General features: G+C 41.0%; 1 protein-coding gene across 1 annotated transcript in view; it reads left to right on the forward strand.

Annotated features, from left to right (window-relative positions):
• The window catches only part of LOC143353749 (adhesion G protein-coupled receptor E3), a 159,610-nt gene that overhangs the window by 102,669 nt on the left and 39,792 nt on the right, over nt 1-17,149 (forward strand). Inside the window, exon 3 of the mRNA XM_076787299.1 lies at nt 14,787-14,892. Coding sequence (XP_076643414.1) covers nt 14,787-14,892 — 106 coding nt within the window. The remainder of the gene's footprint in view (nt 1-14,786; nt 14,893-17,149) is intronic.

Genomic DNA, 17,149 nt, shown 5'->3' on the forward strand with positions numbered 1-17,149 from the left:
CTCTAAAGTTTTCAATAAGAATTTCAGAGAATGTAAGAATGTACATGTCATAAAATAAACGAGTTTCATAAGAATTTTCCTAAATTCAAATTTCTCGAGAAATACTGGAATTTTAATCCACACTGAGAAATAATCGATTACAAAATTTCTCGAGAAGGAACACTACTCTCGCAGATATCTCCTCGAGGTGTGTCGCCGAAGAGCATTAATTTAACCAGTAAAAAAGAAATCGATTTTTCGGTCGCCCGAGTCTTCTTAATGCGTTTCCGATGCAGCACGGTCGAGTTCCATTCAGCAATTCGGTGCGAACGAATATCGAGCGTATTAAAACACTCGTGCGCTCTTTGTGTTTGCTTGAATTGATCGAGCCAGTCTCTCTCTCTCTCTCTCTCTCTCTCTCTCTCTCTCTCTCTCGCAGATATCTGGTCGCGTCGTCGGGGCGAGGCGTCGAAGCGTCGCATCCTATGTGAACCGCGGTTGCTGGTGACGCTGGCTACCGGTGGTGCTGCTGCTTCCTACGATATTAATATATCGCGAGAGCACAGAGCGCGTCGTAACACAACAAAGTGTTCAGTCTGCAATGCACGGGGTGCGCCAGCGCAGCGCGAGATTCTTTTATGCGCCAGTAAAAAAGACACAACCGCTTCAGCTTGATTCGTCTCGGGTTATTCAAAGTTTTCATTGCGCGAGCAGCAGCTTTCCTATTAAAGAGGCGATGGAAGAGCCGTGAAACAGGGCCACGGCGAAACAAACCGTGGAGATTCTACGAGAGAGGACCCTAACGCTTTTTCGCCGAACAATTCCTGAGGAAGGAGGGGCACGTCGAACCGGGCGTCGACGATTGTTCGGCCGAGAACACTCTCGAAACGGCCGCGATTCGCATAGTGCTCTTCGCCGATCGATCGATCTTCGTCGTCGTCGTCGTCGTCGTCGTCGTCGTCTTGCTCTCTAAAAAGCTTGTCCCCCGAATGAATCGTCCTGTCGACAGCCTCAACTACGAAATTCAACGGACCAAAGACATCGATCGAAAGATCGATCGCGCTACACGACTCTCCTCTATAAGCGCCGAGAGCTTAATCGCTGTAATTACGTTTAGCAGCTTTCCCGCGTAGCTGTCCCTGTGCCGCTCGCTCCATAGCAATTTGAGGATTGTCGATCTCTGCGTGAAATAACGATTTTCTTCGTTCGTTCGCGGGACACGTGCGCCGCTGCAAATGTCTTTAACACTAAACCTACCAAGCACAAAACGCATAAAAGCGAAACGTCTTATAGAGGGGAGAAGACTGAATTTATTCAAACTTTGTACGATTTTCATTTCCCATAAAGTAGTCTCCCATAATAAACTTTTTTGTAATTTCAATAATTGCGAAATAGAAAACCGGTCATTTGACCGTGGTAGGTTTAGCGTTAATGACTCGAGCAAGCTCAAAGCAATGTGCATCTGTTCTATACGAAACTTTGAATCCTTCGAACTTTTCATCCGCACATTCGCGACGCTTTCCTGATTAAAATGACACCAAACACGACACAATTTGGATGATATTTGTTCGCTAAATCCACGATACTGTCGAACCTCTGTTATACGAACTGATACGAACTGATCCCGTGAATACGCCGCGGATTTTATGCGTTTATGGCAAAAACGAGTAGGTGTAATTTAGAACGGTGGAAAGGTTAAAAGAGTTTGACAATGACGATGTACGTCATCGATTCGGATAATCGAGGTTTCGGTAGATGTGACACGAATCGTATCGTGTTTGGTCTCATTCTAATCAGAAAAACGTCACGAACGCGCCGATAAAAGTTCCATCGAGGAACAACGAAGTAATATAATCATTGAATTAGTACTTTCGTTGTAATTATTCGTTAGTAATCATTAAATTCGTTGGCACGTCTAATCCACACGGAGACATCGCTGTACACATTTTTGTCCTAAACGCATAAAATGCACAGTCTAACGATCCGGACGTCGAACCTTCGAGCAAAGTGAAGCATGTTAAACGAAGGGAGAGTAAAAAAAATGGTTGTTTAACGCTTTATTAAAAAGCGATTAAATCGGGTCCAGGTTCAAAGGCTCTCTCTCTCTCTCTCTCTCTCTCTCTCTCTCTCTCTCTCCCGCGCAAGCTTTCCCTCCGCCAATTCTTCTCAAAGCGTTGTCCAGGTTGTTGCTCGCTTTCAACAGATCGAAACCGGTGTTAACCTTTTGCACTCGGAGCTATTTTAACTCCAAAATCAAACATTCCGACCGACCGAGAATATTTCCATTCTCTCTATGATTTTTAATTGTTAATTCAACCCACCGTGAGTAACCGGGGTCGCTCAATTTCTTTATTTTTCCCCATGAACGCTTTAAACATTCGACGCTCGGACGATTATAGATTAACCCTTTGCACTCGGCGCTATTTTCATTCTAAAACTAAATTTTTCAGCCGTCTTAGAATATTTTCATTTTACTCATACGAAACTGATCCGATTTCCACATACAATATTTCAATGTTTAGTAATCTGTTAAATACAAATTTTGTAATCTAACAAATATTTTGTAATATTTTTTGTAATTTCTTTGAAATAATGCCACAACAATTTCTAGTGCTAAGGGTTAAAACAGGGATGGCTGTACGTATTCCAGAATTTTTTAAGATTTTTCCAAAACCTAGAACGATAAGAAAATGAGTCGTGAACATTGATGACCCGGTACGCAGCTGGCTAAAAATAAAAATAAAGTTGCAGGCGAAGGGTTAAACGTTTAGTAATTTCTAAATTATAATTTATAGTTTACGTATTTAATACAAAAAGAAATGCAACGGTATAAATAATACTTTGAATAGTGGTGTAGCAATTTTTAGTGGCGCCTGCGAGTCGCCATTCTCCGTCGAGTTGGCAGATCTCTTTTTCGGGGAAATCTTCGAGATCGATTTCTCCGTTGCGCGCGATCTACAGAGAGGAATTTGTCGGGAACGGACAAACGAACGAAGCCTCGAGTTTCTACCTGCCTTTTCTGCGAACCCCTCTGGCCGATGGCTGCCGTTCAAAGTTCGCTCGGATGAATTATTCACAAGTCGAACGAGAAATCGTCGATGGACTTTTCGATAGGTCGGACCCCTCGACAGGAAGCAACGTAAAGGTTCGCCGAAGTCGTAAAGAGCTTGCGGCCGCGTATGTTTTTCGCAACTCGAATTTCCCGGCGTGTCGAACGTCGAAATACCATCGCACAGTGGGGGCCAAAAGCGCCAAAACGTGGCCAAAATGCAAAAAATGAACTGTATAAGAAGCCGAAGGTAAAAAAGTCTTACTACCTATACCTGCTAAATGGTGGGAGTACAAATATCTCATACAGTCGTCTCGCAGTTTTCGTGCAGTGAACTACCTTGTGAAAAAAAAGGTGTCAAGCTTACAATTTTACGGAAATTGAATTTTTTGCTGTTCCTGGAAGTAAATACTATACATAATAATAACATCGGATTTATTTTAATTAATGTTTGGAATGTATGAAGTGAACGATAATACTTAGTGCACAGATTTTACAAATGTATACTAAAAGTTGTGTATTCCACAATATTCCACGGAGATTCTTGTCGAGTCTTGTAGTAGACACTATTATTTAACATTATTTTGAAAAAGTAGCTGCCCAAAACTGCCCCTTTCGTAATGCGATCCATTTTTGTGACGCAGAGGTAGTCATGGTACTAGTTACAAGCATGTTTTCTCGAGAAATTTAGAAGTTATAATAAAATTTGTTAAATAAGCATTGTATGGTTCCACTTATAGAGTTTTCTGATACAACAATTTCTTTTTTAACAATCCTTTTTTTATGTGTTTAAAAAAAATTTTATTTTTGTTTTTTGTAATTTTGACATCAGATTCATATTTGCCGGCCCGAAAAATATGGGAATACTAATTTTCAGGAAAGTCCAATCTTTTTTTTTCCGCATCCGCGATATTGAATCCGCCATTTAGTTTTTTTTTTTTATAATTTTGACATCAGATTCGTATTCGTCGGCCCGAAAAATATGGGAATACTAATTTTCAAGAAAGTCCAATAATTTTTTTGGTTACGCATCCGCCATATTGAATCCGCCATTTTGTTTTTTGCAATTTTGACATCAGATTCATATTCGCCGGCCCGAAAAATATGGGAATACTAATTTTCAGGAAAGTCCAATCTTTTTTTTTCCGCATCCGCCATATTGAATCCGCCATTTTGTTTTAAAGACAAAGCTATGAGTATCAATTTTGAACTAAATTGAAGTACTCCTTCCTATTTTGGCCACGTTTTGGCGCTTTTGGCCCACTGTGCATCGGTCCGAAAATCCCCTGTGGAACTCCGTTTCGAATATTATTCGTTAGAAAATTTTCTTCGGGCAGGTTTATGCGCGTCGTCATTTTTCAAAAAAAAAAAAAAAGAAAAAAGGAACTGCCGCGCAAAGTGGATTCGCAAAACACGCGCCGCGAAGTGCGTCTGAACATAAACAATCCACTTCCGCTGGTCCTCTCTGCCTCTTGCAACTTCTGGACCTCTCTGCCTCGATTTATCAACCACGTTACTCCTCCTCCGACGGCCATAAACGCTTCAACATGGTGGCCATCTTCGTGCTTGCCCGAGGAGATAAAAATGAAATTTCTCTCGCTAATCGCTTCGCGTTGAAAACTGCCATATCGGTATTATTAATTTCTTCTTATCGTTCCACCATTTCCAATTTTGCAAGCTATCACATTTTCCGTGTACTTCTATTTCAATTGCAACCCTCGCACGTTCCTCAGGGTGGAAATTCCTCAGGGTAAAATGATCGATCTCTCTCTCTGACCGTGTTCCGAGGTGTGTTTCCTTAACGCTAAACCTACCGAGCCTTAAAAGTGACTAATACAGTCAGTCCCATAAGTATTCGTACGCTCTGAAAAATCGCATAACTTTGTCAACATTGGACTATACTACTTGAATTTTTTTTTCGAGAAGTTAGAACTATTGGATCGCTACATAACGCGAGAAAAATGTTTGATTAAAATTGCAATTGGTCGAAATTACGGAGAAGGTACTGAAAGTTGTGTTTTGCAACTTTTTTATGCGGGCTTGTATTAAAAATTTAATAAGTACGTTTTGTAGATCTGTATCAATTATACATGTTCTGAATATTTCATCTAAATCACATAAGGCCGAAATTCCCTGACACGGTCGAAAATCTGCGACTTTCACCTTTCACCTTTCACCTTAAGCTCTCATTTTGAAACGTTTGTAGCTCATTGCAACGTTTACCGAAACCTACAAAACGCATTTTTTAAATTATCGTTATAGGCTCAGACAAAAAATTTGAAAAATCGTCATGTTTTCATTTCTTTATCATTCCAACCAATTGCAATCTAAAGAAATTTTTGTTTACTCATTGGCCAGCAAACTAGTCGGTCCAACATCTAAAAAAAAAAAATTCAAGTCATTTGGACCAATCTTAAAGAAGTTATGCGATTTTTAAGAGTGTCCACTTAGTATCGTCCCCGACTGTACAAGTCGAAACTTCAAACTGTTATATCTCATTATGGAAACATCCGACAAAAATATGTTTCCGACAAAATTTACTTGTTTTTTCCTGTAGAATCTAAATATGTAACGTTTTATAGGGGGCTCTATTAAAAATTACAAAGGTACCCCGGCTCCCTCTAAAGGGAAAGGGTGGCGCCACTTCACGCTTATGTAATTAGAAAAACCCTTCAGATCCGTGCAATTTAAGACTAAGAACTTTAAAATCGATGGCATACTTTTCGAGATATTGAGCTGTCAAGATTTCAGTGGGCCACCCTGTACATTTATTTAATCATTTCGCACGAAAGTATCTTTGCAATTTCAGTGATCGTAAAATCAAAAATCTGGGACGGTCATTTTGACCGGCGGTGGTAGGTTTAGTGTTAAAATCTAACCGAACATCATTTGTTGGTCGAAAGTGCAACGTTGGATTCCGGGTTTGGAAATCGAGTACAACGGTTTATAATAAAATCGAGAAGAGTTTTATTTAAGTGTATACACGGTGGCGAGTCCAAGGTATAGCGATGTAACCTTCTGCACTGAAACATGCAAGAAGAAGTTCTGATTCTGTTTCGACGGGCTGCTATATACAGGGTGGTTGGTAACTGGCGGCACAAGCGGAAAGGGGGGTGATTCTACGCGAAAAAAGAAGTCGAAAATATAGAATAAAAATTGTTCGTTTGAGGAAAAAGGCTTTGTTTTCGAGAAAATCGAATTTAAAGATCCGTCGGGTTCGCGTGCTTTAGTATGCGTAGGAAGTAGAATTGGTAGGTGATGGTCAGACGCAGCAGACAATTCCTATCGAATAACACGCGCATTGGCTGCATTTTCAAACTCAATGTTCTCGAAAACAAAGCCTCAAACAAACAATTTTTATTGTATATTTTCCGCTTGTACCACCAGTTACCAACCACCCTGTATATGTAGTTCTTGAGAGGACAATGTGGAAGGTAGTAGAAAAAAGGCTTGTTGTGGAAAGGATGACGTGGAAGAGACAAAGTCGAAGGGTCCGTTTGGTCCTGATGATTCAAGGGTTTCGGCTGACGTGTCTACGGCATGATTAGCATGATGCGTTGGTGTTTAACTAGAGCCTAGAGTTATCGGGTATACAACAGCAAAGCGAAATGGCCATCGTCGTAGAACCTTCTACGCGAATCTTGTCAACGCGTTGCTGTCTCGTTGCAGTTCGACGACTATACTGTCGGATGAGGGTTAGGGTTAGGGCTCGGAGGAGTCGGAAGACAACGGTTTCGGTGTCACGGAGTAGTTACCGGCGCGGAGGATCTCCGCGATTGCCGCCTTTGATCTCCGATCGAATGAAAGGACGCTCCCCGGACTCATTTCCTATTTCGATGAAGTCGACGGCGTTGATCAAAGGGCGTGTAGTACTGTGTGGACGGGTAGCGGCAGTCCGAAGTAGTTCCAAACCGTCGAGAGAAGAGAGAGAGAAGAGAGAGAAGAGAGAGAAGAGAGGATAGGAAGCCGCGGATCGGCCGATAACCAGCGATCCGCACCCCGTTTTTATTAAAATTCCTCCTACGCGAAAGCCGTATCCGCGCGGAATTCGAGTCGTCGGGGGCTTGTCGATATTCCCGTCGCGTGCGTCGACGGATTTCGCAAACAAACCGTTCTCGAAATAACGCAAGCCCCCCGGGGAAAAGAAGAGAAACACCGTGCGGGACTCCCCCGTGCTGCTCCCGTTTCTTCCACCTTTTTTCTCCGGCCCTGAGCGACGAAATTGACTACTCGACGAGCAAACTGGGCGCCCTAAACGATCATCGCAGACTCTCGTTCTTCGTTTACGGCGTATCTGCGTAGAAAAAAGTTCATCTCGGGGGTCCCGTTAGGTTTGTATGCAAAGTCGATGACTGTTTATGGGGACGGTCGAATCGTTCCAGGCCGCCCCCTTCTACATGGCCAAAAAAGAAAATGTTTCCCACGTTTCTGGGAAAATGAAAAATATTCGGTGAGGTGTAGCTCTAAAAGTGGCAGAGATATTAAAACCCGTAGTTAGATGTGTACCTTGAGTTTGAATCCACTTAATCTAGGTGTCAAAAGTTCAATCCTGCAATGACAATTGCAAAAAAAAAGAACATTATGTTCAAGACATCACTTCCGGTCATGAATTTCAATTAAAAGTTGTGCAATTGGGAGCAATAAGAAGACCGGTGGATCTAGATAAAGTACCGTTAGATGTATGTGTTTCTGATTGGCTAGCGCGGGTAGGTATTATCGATGATAGCCAGTGCAAATGCAATCGGGACTGCGAAACTCTTGACCATATAATATGGCAATGCGAATTGTATAATCCAGAAAGACGCAAGTTAACAAATGCCCTACTTAGTATGGGCCTTCAACTACCTGTTAATGTAGACACACTCATAGCGGAGCCAAATATTGAAGCTTTAGTATTCATTCTTTTTTCAAAAATTGTAATCTGCATATTTAGTGTTAACCCCTTAACGCACAGTGTTTTTTTAAAAAATCGGCCAAAAAAATCAATTTTTGATATACTGCGCTTTTGTTCCATGGAAAAAGGCTATATTTTATTCCTGAATAGATAAGTGTTATAGCTTACAATTTTTTTTTGTTTGAAAAACGATTTTTTTTCTTTGCTTTCACATTGTTATTTTCGATTCTCGATTATATTCGAGTGTGAAGAAATTATAGCAGCATAAAATACAACGCCGCTCGAATTATCTCGAGTGTGCACAGTTTCGCCTGTTTAGCGCGCTCGAATTAACTCGAGCGTACAAGTTAAGGGGTTAACGGGCATTGTTATTGTACTCACTTGTATTATTATTGTATTCATTTTGCATTATTTCTGTTTTCTATATTATTGTACCCACTTATATTATTCCTGTAAAGCGAAATAAACCCAGAAGGGTTTCAAATGCTTAATAATAAAAAGAAAAAGATATATGTTTCGAAAAAATGGAATAAACAATTTTATAAATGCTGGTGTATATAGTTGTTCAAGTTAAGGTTCGGAGCGGTGAAAAGAAGGAGATTGTAAATAGAATCGTAACCCCCAGGGGGACAATAAATGAACTACAATTTTATAAATACCATCAAATTACGCAGTCATTAAAATCGTAACGACTAAGCTTATCTAGAAATCTGGAGATGGATCGTCTCAAAGCGCGCATGAAAAATGGAGGAGAAAAATCGTGCCGCGTACAGTAAGGAGCATAACTGAACCAATAACCACAACTTTTGTGTAAATTATTATTTATTGCCCGGAATATAGAAGAATAACAAAAAATAAACATTATAATTATTTTTATCGTAGTTAGAAGTAACCGAAGAAATTTTTTTCAATAATGAAAATCTCCTCGTTTAGCGGTGACGAACAAAATAGAACAAAATAGATATTGGTTCAGTTATGCTCCTTACTGTATATCGTGCCGCCGCAACTATCGAACGAACGGTCGTCCGCAAACAATTTTCGTATAATAAAAGAGTCGGTATTATTTTGATTCCGTAGAAAGGGTCTCCGCCGCTTTGTGGACGAAAGTGGCTCGCAACAGCGGCGGGTTCGAATGCGGAAACAATGGAAGAAATGCAAATATGTAATCCCGAAATGCTCTCCCTTTGCCGGCGGAGGTTTTCCCGGTTTCTCGGATGACGAACGTTCGCGGCGGAGAATTAATTGAATGGTCCCGGGATCAAACGAATCGCGGAGCCATACAGACTCCCTCTCTCTCTCTTTCTCTCTCTCTCTCTCTCTCTCTCTCTCTGTCTCTCTCTGTCTCTCTCTCTCGGCCCGTCTTCGTTTCAATTTTGACGAGGAGCATTGTTCGAGGAGGGGGGTTACGATCCCGATAGCTGGATACAAATTTCAAACCCTCGAGGGAACCCGGAGAGAAATCCTCGGCGCTGGTTGACAAATATTGTCTCTAAAGAAGTTCCCTCTCTCGTTCCCCGTTTGGTTCGACTACTTCTCAAATATTCATAAACGTTGCTCTCTCTCTCTCTCTCCTGGTTTCATGGGGTTTCTCCGGTCGCTCTCGCGATCCCTTTAAAGCGCAACGAACTCGAAATGAAATCCTAAGCCACCCGTATTAAAATTTTTCCCGAGCTACGCGCACCGGAGGCCGAAATGTTCCGTTTTCGAAAAGTTTCCGGGGTGACCCGTCCCGCCGGCGAACGAACACAATTCCTGTCAAACGAAAAAGTAACAGTCACTATTTTTGTGAACCGAGCTGGCCTAATTTAACACTTTGGCAAACTGGAAACCTGAAAAATTCCGTTAAATCAAAGTCAGTTATTCAATGGAATAAAAATTGAAAAAATTAAATGTATGATACCGAGCAGACCTCCAACTTTCTGCAATCTCATAATTTCTGTTTTTGTACTACGCAATTTTTAAAGTCTCGAAGATGTTTCTCCGAACGTAGGAACGTTTGATATTACATAATATATTTTTACGGATAATCGGAACTTAGTTTTTCACGGAAAGAACGCCGAAAAAGTGGTTTTTATTTTTTCCTACTGTGACGCACCAGACGCAGGAACTTGTAAAAAATTGAGTACAATACTTAGGACAATATCTCATTTCTAAATTAAATCTGTTCCAGTGTCTCTTCGATTTCCATATGAAATCTGCATTTTTACGATTTTTACAACCAGGGTTTGCAACGGAAAAATCCGAAAACGATTCAAAGTATGTGAATTTGTGGCCGAAATGTGTCAGATTCTTTTCAGAATTTTAAATTGCCATTAAATGGGGAAAATGGGCCAAAAACTGGATTTTCGATTTTCCTCTACAACTACCCTTACAGATGAGCTATCGGGCTAAAACTTAACTGATAGGTATCTTTTTCGGTAGGCTATCGAATGGCGCGAATTAGAATAAAATCCCTTCCCGGCTATAGCGTTTAGCAGAATGAACACATTAACGTAAAAAATCATTTTAAAACCTGGACAAATAATTCCGTGCACCCACATCTGGGTGACACGGCAGTGAACGTGTTAAAGGATTTGAAAATCTCGATAATCTTCAGTTGATCGTGATCGTTGGAAAGAAAGAGAAGCCTCGTAATTAATCGGAAACCTGTTAAATGAATAAACGATAGGGAGATGTTGTGTCGCAGCTCCAACACCGGCAAAGAACGCCGCTGTTTACGATCAACTTTCCACGCTGCTTCTTGCAGCTTTCATCTTACAGCGAGTAAAGATACCCTAGATCGGTGCATCTTCTCCCGCTTAGGTTCCAGAGGAGAGGAGGAGAAAAAAAAAAGATCGATCGATGGGATTCCGTAAACCGCGCAGCGGTTTCAACCGAGCAAACAGAAGGGAACGGCGAGTGTGACTGCGTACAGTTTCACCTTGACCAACCTCGACCATCCTGTTTGATTTATGAATTATTCATTCCCGACGAATTACTCGCGAAGCCATTCGTGCGAAGTCTTCCCCTACTTTTCCGCCCATCGGCGTCGGCGTCGGCGTCGGCGTCGGCGTCGACTCCGTGTCGTCGCGCGCGTCCCGCTCGTTCTACTATAGTTCGCGTCCTCGTCGAATATTTCGTGAAAGTGTGCGTCCGACGACGAGACTCGGGTGATACGCAATCAATTAATATCATTACAGCTCGCTTAAAACACCGACGGAAATGAGAGTGATGAAAATATGCTCTCTCTCTCACTGTGCGGAATGATTTATTCAATTTACCTTTTACAGGCCGAACGCGACCATTTTCATTTTGCTCTTCTACGGAAAGGAATCGACTGTGTTATGGACTCTGCTAATTTTCCTAATTAGCGGATCGCTTTTTTTAGCCGTCCTTTCCATTTGCTTCTGCTGGTATTCTTTCGCTGCCGCTGTTTGCTAATTAGAGCGTCCGTTTTAATCAGGGATTCGGGTAAACATCTTTTGTTTCGGAACATTTCTGCACGAACTCGCAAGGCCATAATTACATTCATAAAAATATTATGATGAACATTCGCAACTGGCGTGGTGAAAGTCAACGGTCCAACGAGTTGAATAATTTTTTGAAACGTTACCGGGCGAAGGGAGCTCGTTGAATATTTTTCCCTGATTTGTAGTTGATCCCGTAAAAAAAGTTACGAACAGAAATAACGAGTGGAAGGTTATGAGAAAATTCTTCAAGTTCCCGTTTACGATCATGGTCCCGCGGAAAGCTAATACCAATGAAAACTGATATTATCGTCCTCGGAGGGTATGAACCCGTCGTCCCACCGCTTCAAAAAACAAATCCAATTTCGTGGAAGGTAACGGTGCTCCTCGATACAGTCCCTCGAATATTCGCACGAAAGAAAAAAAAAATATAAAGGAAACGTCGAAGAAAAGAGGAAACTTTTGTTTTCACGTTTGCCTGCGCGGGACTGTTTACGGATAGAGGACGATACGGCGTGTGGCAGTGTGGGAGGACCTATGCACATGACACTGTATTGCAAATCGAATTTCGTGATTCCGTTGGTATTCTTTTCCTCGGACGATTGCAAATTTTCCGATCCCGGGGAACGGGCTTCGAGAACGAAGGAATCAGGAATCGAAGGATGAAAAGATCACAGATTTGAGAGTTTCCCGGCATCATGCGGTTCTCACTAGCGAACGTTTTCACTCGAGGTTTCTTATTTCACGATTAATAAAATTATTAGAGAGCTTATTGTTGTTATAGTGGTAAACGGACACGCTATTCGTCGGTGGTAAAAAGAACCGAGAACCGGATGCGACAGTAATGTAAACGAAGAACGTGAAAAGTTCATTTCCTAATATAATGCAATAAAAAAATTTGAATTACTGCAGATTTTATGCATTTATGAAAAATCGCCTGGATATGATTTGAAGTAGTGAATAGATCGTTTAGAGACCCTGATGTTTAAACATACAATGTGTCCCACGAACTCTAGGGACTGTTTGTGAATATTTAAACAATGCGAGAAAATGTTACTTACAGAAGTTGTAGGGTTTAAGGGACTGCATAGTATAAACGATGTTCTTGCAAGTGAAGGCGTAGAATGTCCAATTCTTTATGCTCGATTTCGAAAGATTGCCGTATTCTGAGTATAGAAGTACTGAAGCGTATTTTTCCTAAAACTTACCGTTGCTATTTGACTGTTTTCATGAAGAATGTTCGAAATGTCGGCCATCTGCAGCGATGCAACGTTGTAGTCTTTGAACTGTTGCGTCTCTTACACGTCTTATTGTTGGTGCGTCTGTTGCAGCACACGCTGCGATAATTCGTTGCTTCATATCTTCCGGAGTTGTTGGTGCATCTCGATACACAATATTTTTCAATGTTCCCCACAGGAAAAAATCTATGGGTGTTAAATCTGGACTTCGTGCTGGCCAGCAAATAGTGCCACCGCGTCCTATCCATCGATTTCGGAATATTTCGTTAAGTGTACTTCTGACCCTTCGAGCGTAGTGCGTTGGACATCCATCGTGCTGATACCACATTGTCTGACGAACGCTTAATGTCACGTTTTCTAATCAATTTGCCAATGTATTTCTTAAGAACGTACCATATTTTTGACCGGTAAAAGTGCCGTCAATGAAATAAGGCCCAGTTATTTGTTGCCCTATGATTCTACACCATTAATGGACCAGGGTCTTTGATGATCAATTTCTCGTAGCCAGAGGATTTTGTACTGACCAATAATGCGTGTTATGTAAATTAACAGTGCTGGTAAAAGTGGCCTAATCGGTAAATAGTATTAAAGAGAAAAAAAGTGGATCGATTTGCAGCTGCTCTTGGGCCCATCCACAAAATCTAACACGATTTACCATAATCCGTGTCATGTAATTTCTGGTGAAGGCTAATGCGGCACGTATGATATTTCTGACGATTGAGAATTCGTGATGCACTACTTTTGCTGACTTCAGACTCGCGCCGAATCTGACGTACACTGATACGAGGATTATGACGTACCATTGCAACAACGTTCATTATCTTCATCACTACAGGCTTTTCGCGATTCATCTCACGAACAGCGAGACTTCCAGTTTCTTTTAATTTTGCACACAATCTTTCAAAAATCTTGCGCGAAGGGCACGTGCGGTTTGGATATCCTTCACCGTACAAATTTCGAGCCGCAACTGCGTTTCTCTTACTTCCTCCATAAATTGGAAGCATCTCTAATTGTTCTTCGAATGAAAATTTCATGTTGTCTCTCTTATGTTCACTAACCGAGACACTGACTGACATCGAGAGACGGCGATAGCCTACCAATGTTTATATTTGACGTAGCCAGTATAACCTTGAATACGTTCCGTAATGAAAGAAATGGAATAAAAACAGTCACATATCTCAGCAACGATAAAATTTAGGACAAATAAAATTTAGCGCTTTTATACTCGGAATACGGCAATCTATCGAAATCGAAAGAATTGGACAAAGGTGACGTCTATATCTTCGCTACGCCTCCACTTGCAAGAATATCATTCATACTATATTATGTAGGTTCTTAAACCCTACAACTTCTGTAAGTAACATTTTCTGGTATTGTTTGAAATAACCAAGATATTCAAGCGGACAGAGTCGTAGGACACACTGTATGTGACAACCCCACATATCGCAATAAAACGAAATATTGTAGGTTCGGCAAAATGTTTGGAAGCGTTAAGCCTTTGCACTCGAGTGGCGACTCTGGAAGCACCACTAAAAATTGTTGTGGCATTATTTCAAAGAAATTACAAAAAATATTACAAAATATTTGCTACATTACAAAATTCGTATTTAACAGATTACTAAACATTTAAATATTATATGTAGAAATCGGATCGGTTTCTATCCTAAGACGGAAGAAAACTTTAGTTTTAGAATTAAGATAGAATGAAAACAGTCACATATCTCAGCAACGGTAAGTTTTAGGACAAACACAATTTAGCAGTTTTACACTCAGAAAATACGGCAGTCTATCGAAATCGAGCATAAAGAATTGGACAAAAGTGACCTCTGTATCTTCTCTACGGCTCCACTTGCAAGAATATCATTTATACTATGTAGTTTCTTAAACCCTGGAACTTCAGTAAGTAACATTTTCTCGCATTGTTTGAAATAACCAAGATATTCAAGCGGACAGAGCTCGTGGGACCCACTGTATTCAAATTAGGAAGAAGGAACACGATGTTCATTTTGACTTTGATCGATAGGTTTTGTCTAGGAAAAAGTCCTATTTGGCAGCGTTGCTGTTAGAAGTCGGACGTTTGATGTGCATCGTGGAAATAATTAACGCGCGACACGGTTACCCGGTTTTTCGCCGTGCAACCGGCGACGAAACTCGGAGTAAGAGAGCTCGTTGTGTTGCAGCCTGTTCTCGGACCTGAGGAGCCTGGCTGGCACGACCCTTATGAATCTCTTGGCAGCCCTCTTCATGGTTCAACTGCTCTTCATCGTTGGAGTGGGCGGCGTTCAGGTAAGTTTCGACAGGTTCTTCCGAGGGAGAGGAATCCTCTTTCTCCTCCTCCCAGTCTCTTCTTCCCTTTCCCAGGCTGTTTCTCAGTCTGTTTCCCGCGGTCCTTTTTCCCGAGGGAGCGCGCGCCACTCGACCCAGGAACCGAGACGCGGGCTCGAATGTCCGTTTCGAGTTCTGAATTCTTTTCAACCGGAAACAGACCAACTATTCCGCAGCCGGAATCTACTATAACTGCATTCCTACCCGCGAACTCGGCACTCTTAAATATGTCGCCGCGGTATCCCGTAGTCCTAGCTGCTTCTGGGGATTCGTTTCGAATGCGATTATAGTTTCCACGCGGGATCCGAGAACTTTCGGGGGCTTAAATGAGAAAGCTGAGAGATCGTAGTTTGCGATAGAGTTCCTCAAGTTTGCTGGACAACTCGAGATCGTCTCGAAAATTTGATAAACCGGCGGGTTGCGCGCAGCATTCTTGTTGGATTTCAAGGGGCAACTTCGAATCGATTTTCGAATGCTTTCCAGCAGGATTCTATGGACTTTTCTGGGCTGAAATTAAAGCTGAAGGGATGCTCTTAATGATAGGTCTGTTTTCGTTGAATATGGAATCCTCTCGAAGAATCTATAAATCCAAACCGATAGCTCGGGATAATATGACCGTACATTAAGGGATTACTTTGAACAGATTTTAAAATGTATTGCTGCGCGAATTTGTGAATGTTCGAGGGCTTGAATTAACGGTGGAAAATCGCGCTTCGCGATAGGCGGATTTTGGTTTGAAAGGAAATTTAAAATCATTTCGAAAAATCCACAGATCCAAATCGATAGCTCGGGGCAATACGCCTGTGTTTGATGGGGTTACTTTGAACTGATTTCAAAATGTGTTCTTGTGCGAATTTTTGGAATGTTTGACGGCTCAGATTAAAGCTGGAGGGACAGACTGTATGACAGGTGCATTTTGGTCTGTCGAAAAATAAAAAATTAAATCGAAGAATTGGTAAATCACAGCCGGGGGCTAGGAGCAATACGCCTGGTTTTGAAGAGGTTTAAAATAAAAAAGGGAATAAATTTTAAAATGGTTTCCAGTGGACATTCGTAAACTTTGATTGGCTCATGTGCAAGCTGGAAGATTATACTTTACAACAGACCTATTTAGGGATGTAGAAAACTTCGAGACCGAAAAATAACGGTGTATTCCAATAACTAAAATTGTCTGCACCAACTACGAATTAACGGAGTCAAATAAAAATTTGATTCTTCACTCTTAAATCCCTTTCGCTGTTTCTTGTTTCACCTACTAGATTTTGTAATGCATAAAACTATCGACAATGAAATAGAACATAATTCTATTTCCCTCAACAAACAGACAACTGCCGCCTCAAGTACAGACACTCTTCGGAATCTCTGTGCCAAGCGATCGTCGGAATTAAAAATCCAGGAGTTAATTGAATCAGAAAAATGAAAAATATATATTTCGCCCCGAAGGTTTCGTTTATTAGAAGCGGTTTGCTCCGCGCAAACACGACGCGCCATTCTGCTTCTTGTCGGCGCACAGTGGTCTGAGAACGCGATTTTACTGGGCAAAAATCAATTTTCGAAGTTCAAGATTTTGAAAAACTTTTTTGCTCTACAGTAACAAAACACTTCAAACCTTAAAAATCCAAAATATTATTCATTTCAGATAATTGTGGAATCGAGGGTAAAGTTTTGAATAGAAAATTCTGAAATTCAAAGTGAAACTAATTATTCCAAGAACTCATTATAGAACATGATATAACAGGTTTGAATGAATGTTTTATATATATTAATAGGCGTACTTTCAGTATTTAATTAGTTTCTAAGCATTATTTAATCCATGTGCAAATGCTGCAATATTATTAACAATTTAAACTTTGAGAAGGGTTTTCAAAAAAGTATTAAGAGTTACAAGCATTAGACTTGTTTTATATGAAAGTTTAAACAATTGCGAAGAAGAGCATATAAATTTTAGCTGCCACCTCCTGCCACCTTGTACGATAATAATGTATTTTGATGTTTGGCTATTATTGGGTCACGAAGACCACTCGGCGCTTGAATGGTGGCTCGCACTCAGATGTTTTAACAGAGCAACCCGTTTGTTACCATAGTAATTGGTTTTCTTCTAGCATAATTCTTTCCGATCGCGTTGGTCTTCAACCGAATATTCGAGTCGAACTATCGATACAGAAGGATTTTACTGAGTTTTATGTGCTTAAAGCATTAGTTATATAAGTATAGTAAC

The sequence above is a fragment of the Halictus rubicundus genome, chromosome 4, assembly GCF_050948215.1.
Source record: "Halictus rubicundus isolate RS-2024b chromosome 4, iyHalRubi1_principal, whole genome shotgun sequence".
In the NCBI taxonomy this organism is placed as follows: Eukaryota; Metazoa; Arthropoda; class Insecta; order Hymenoptera; family Halictidae; genus Halictus; species Halictus rubicundus.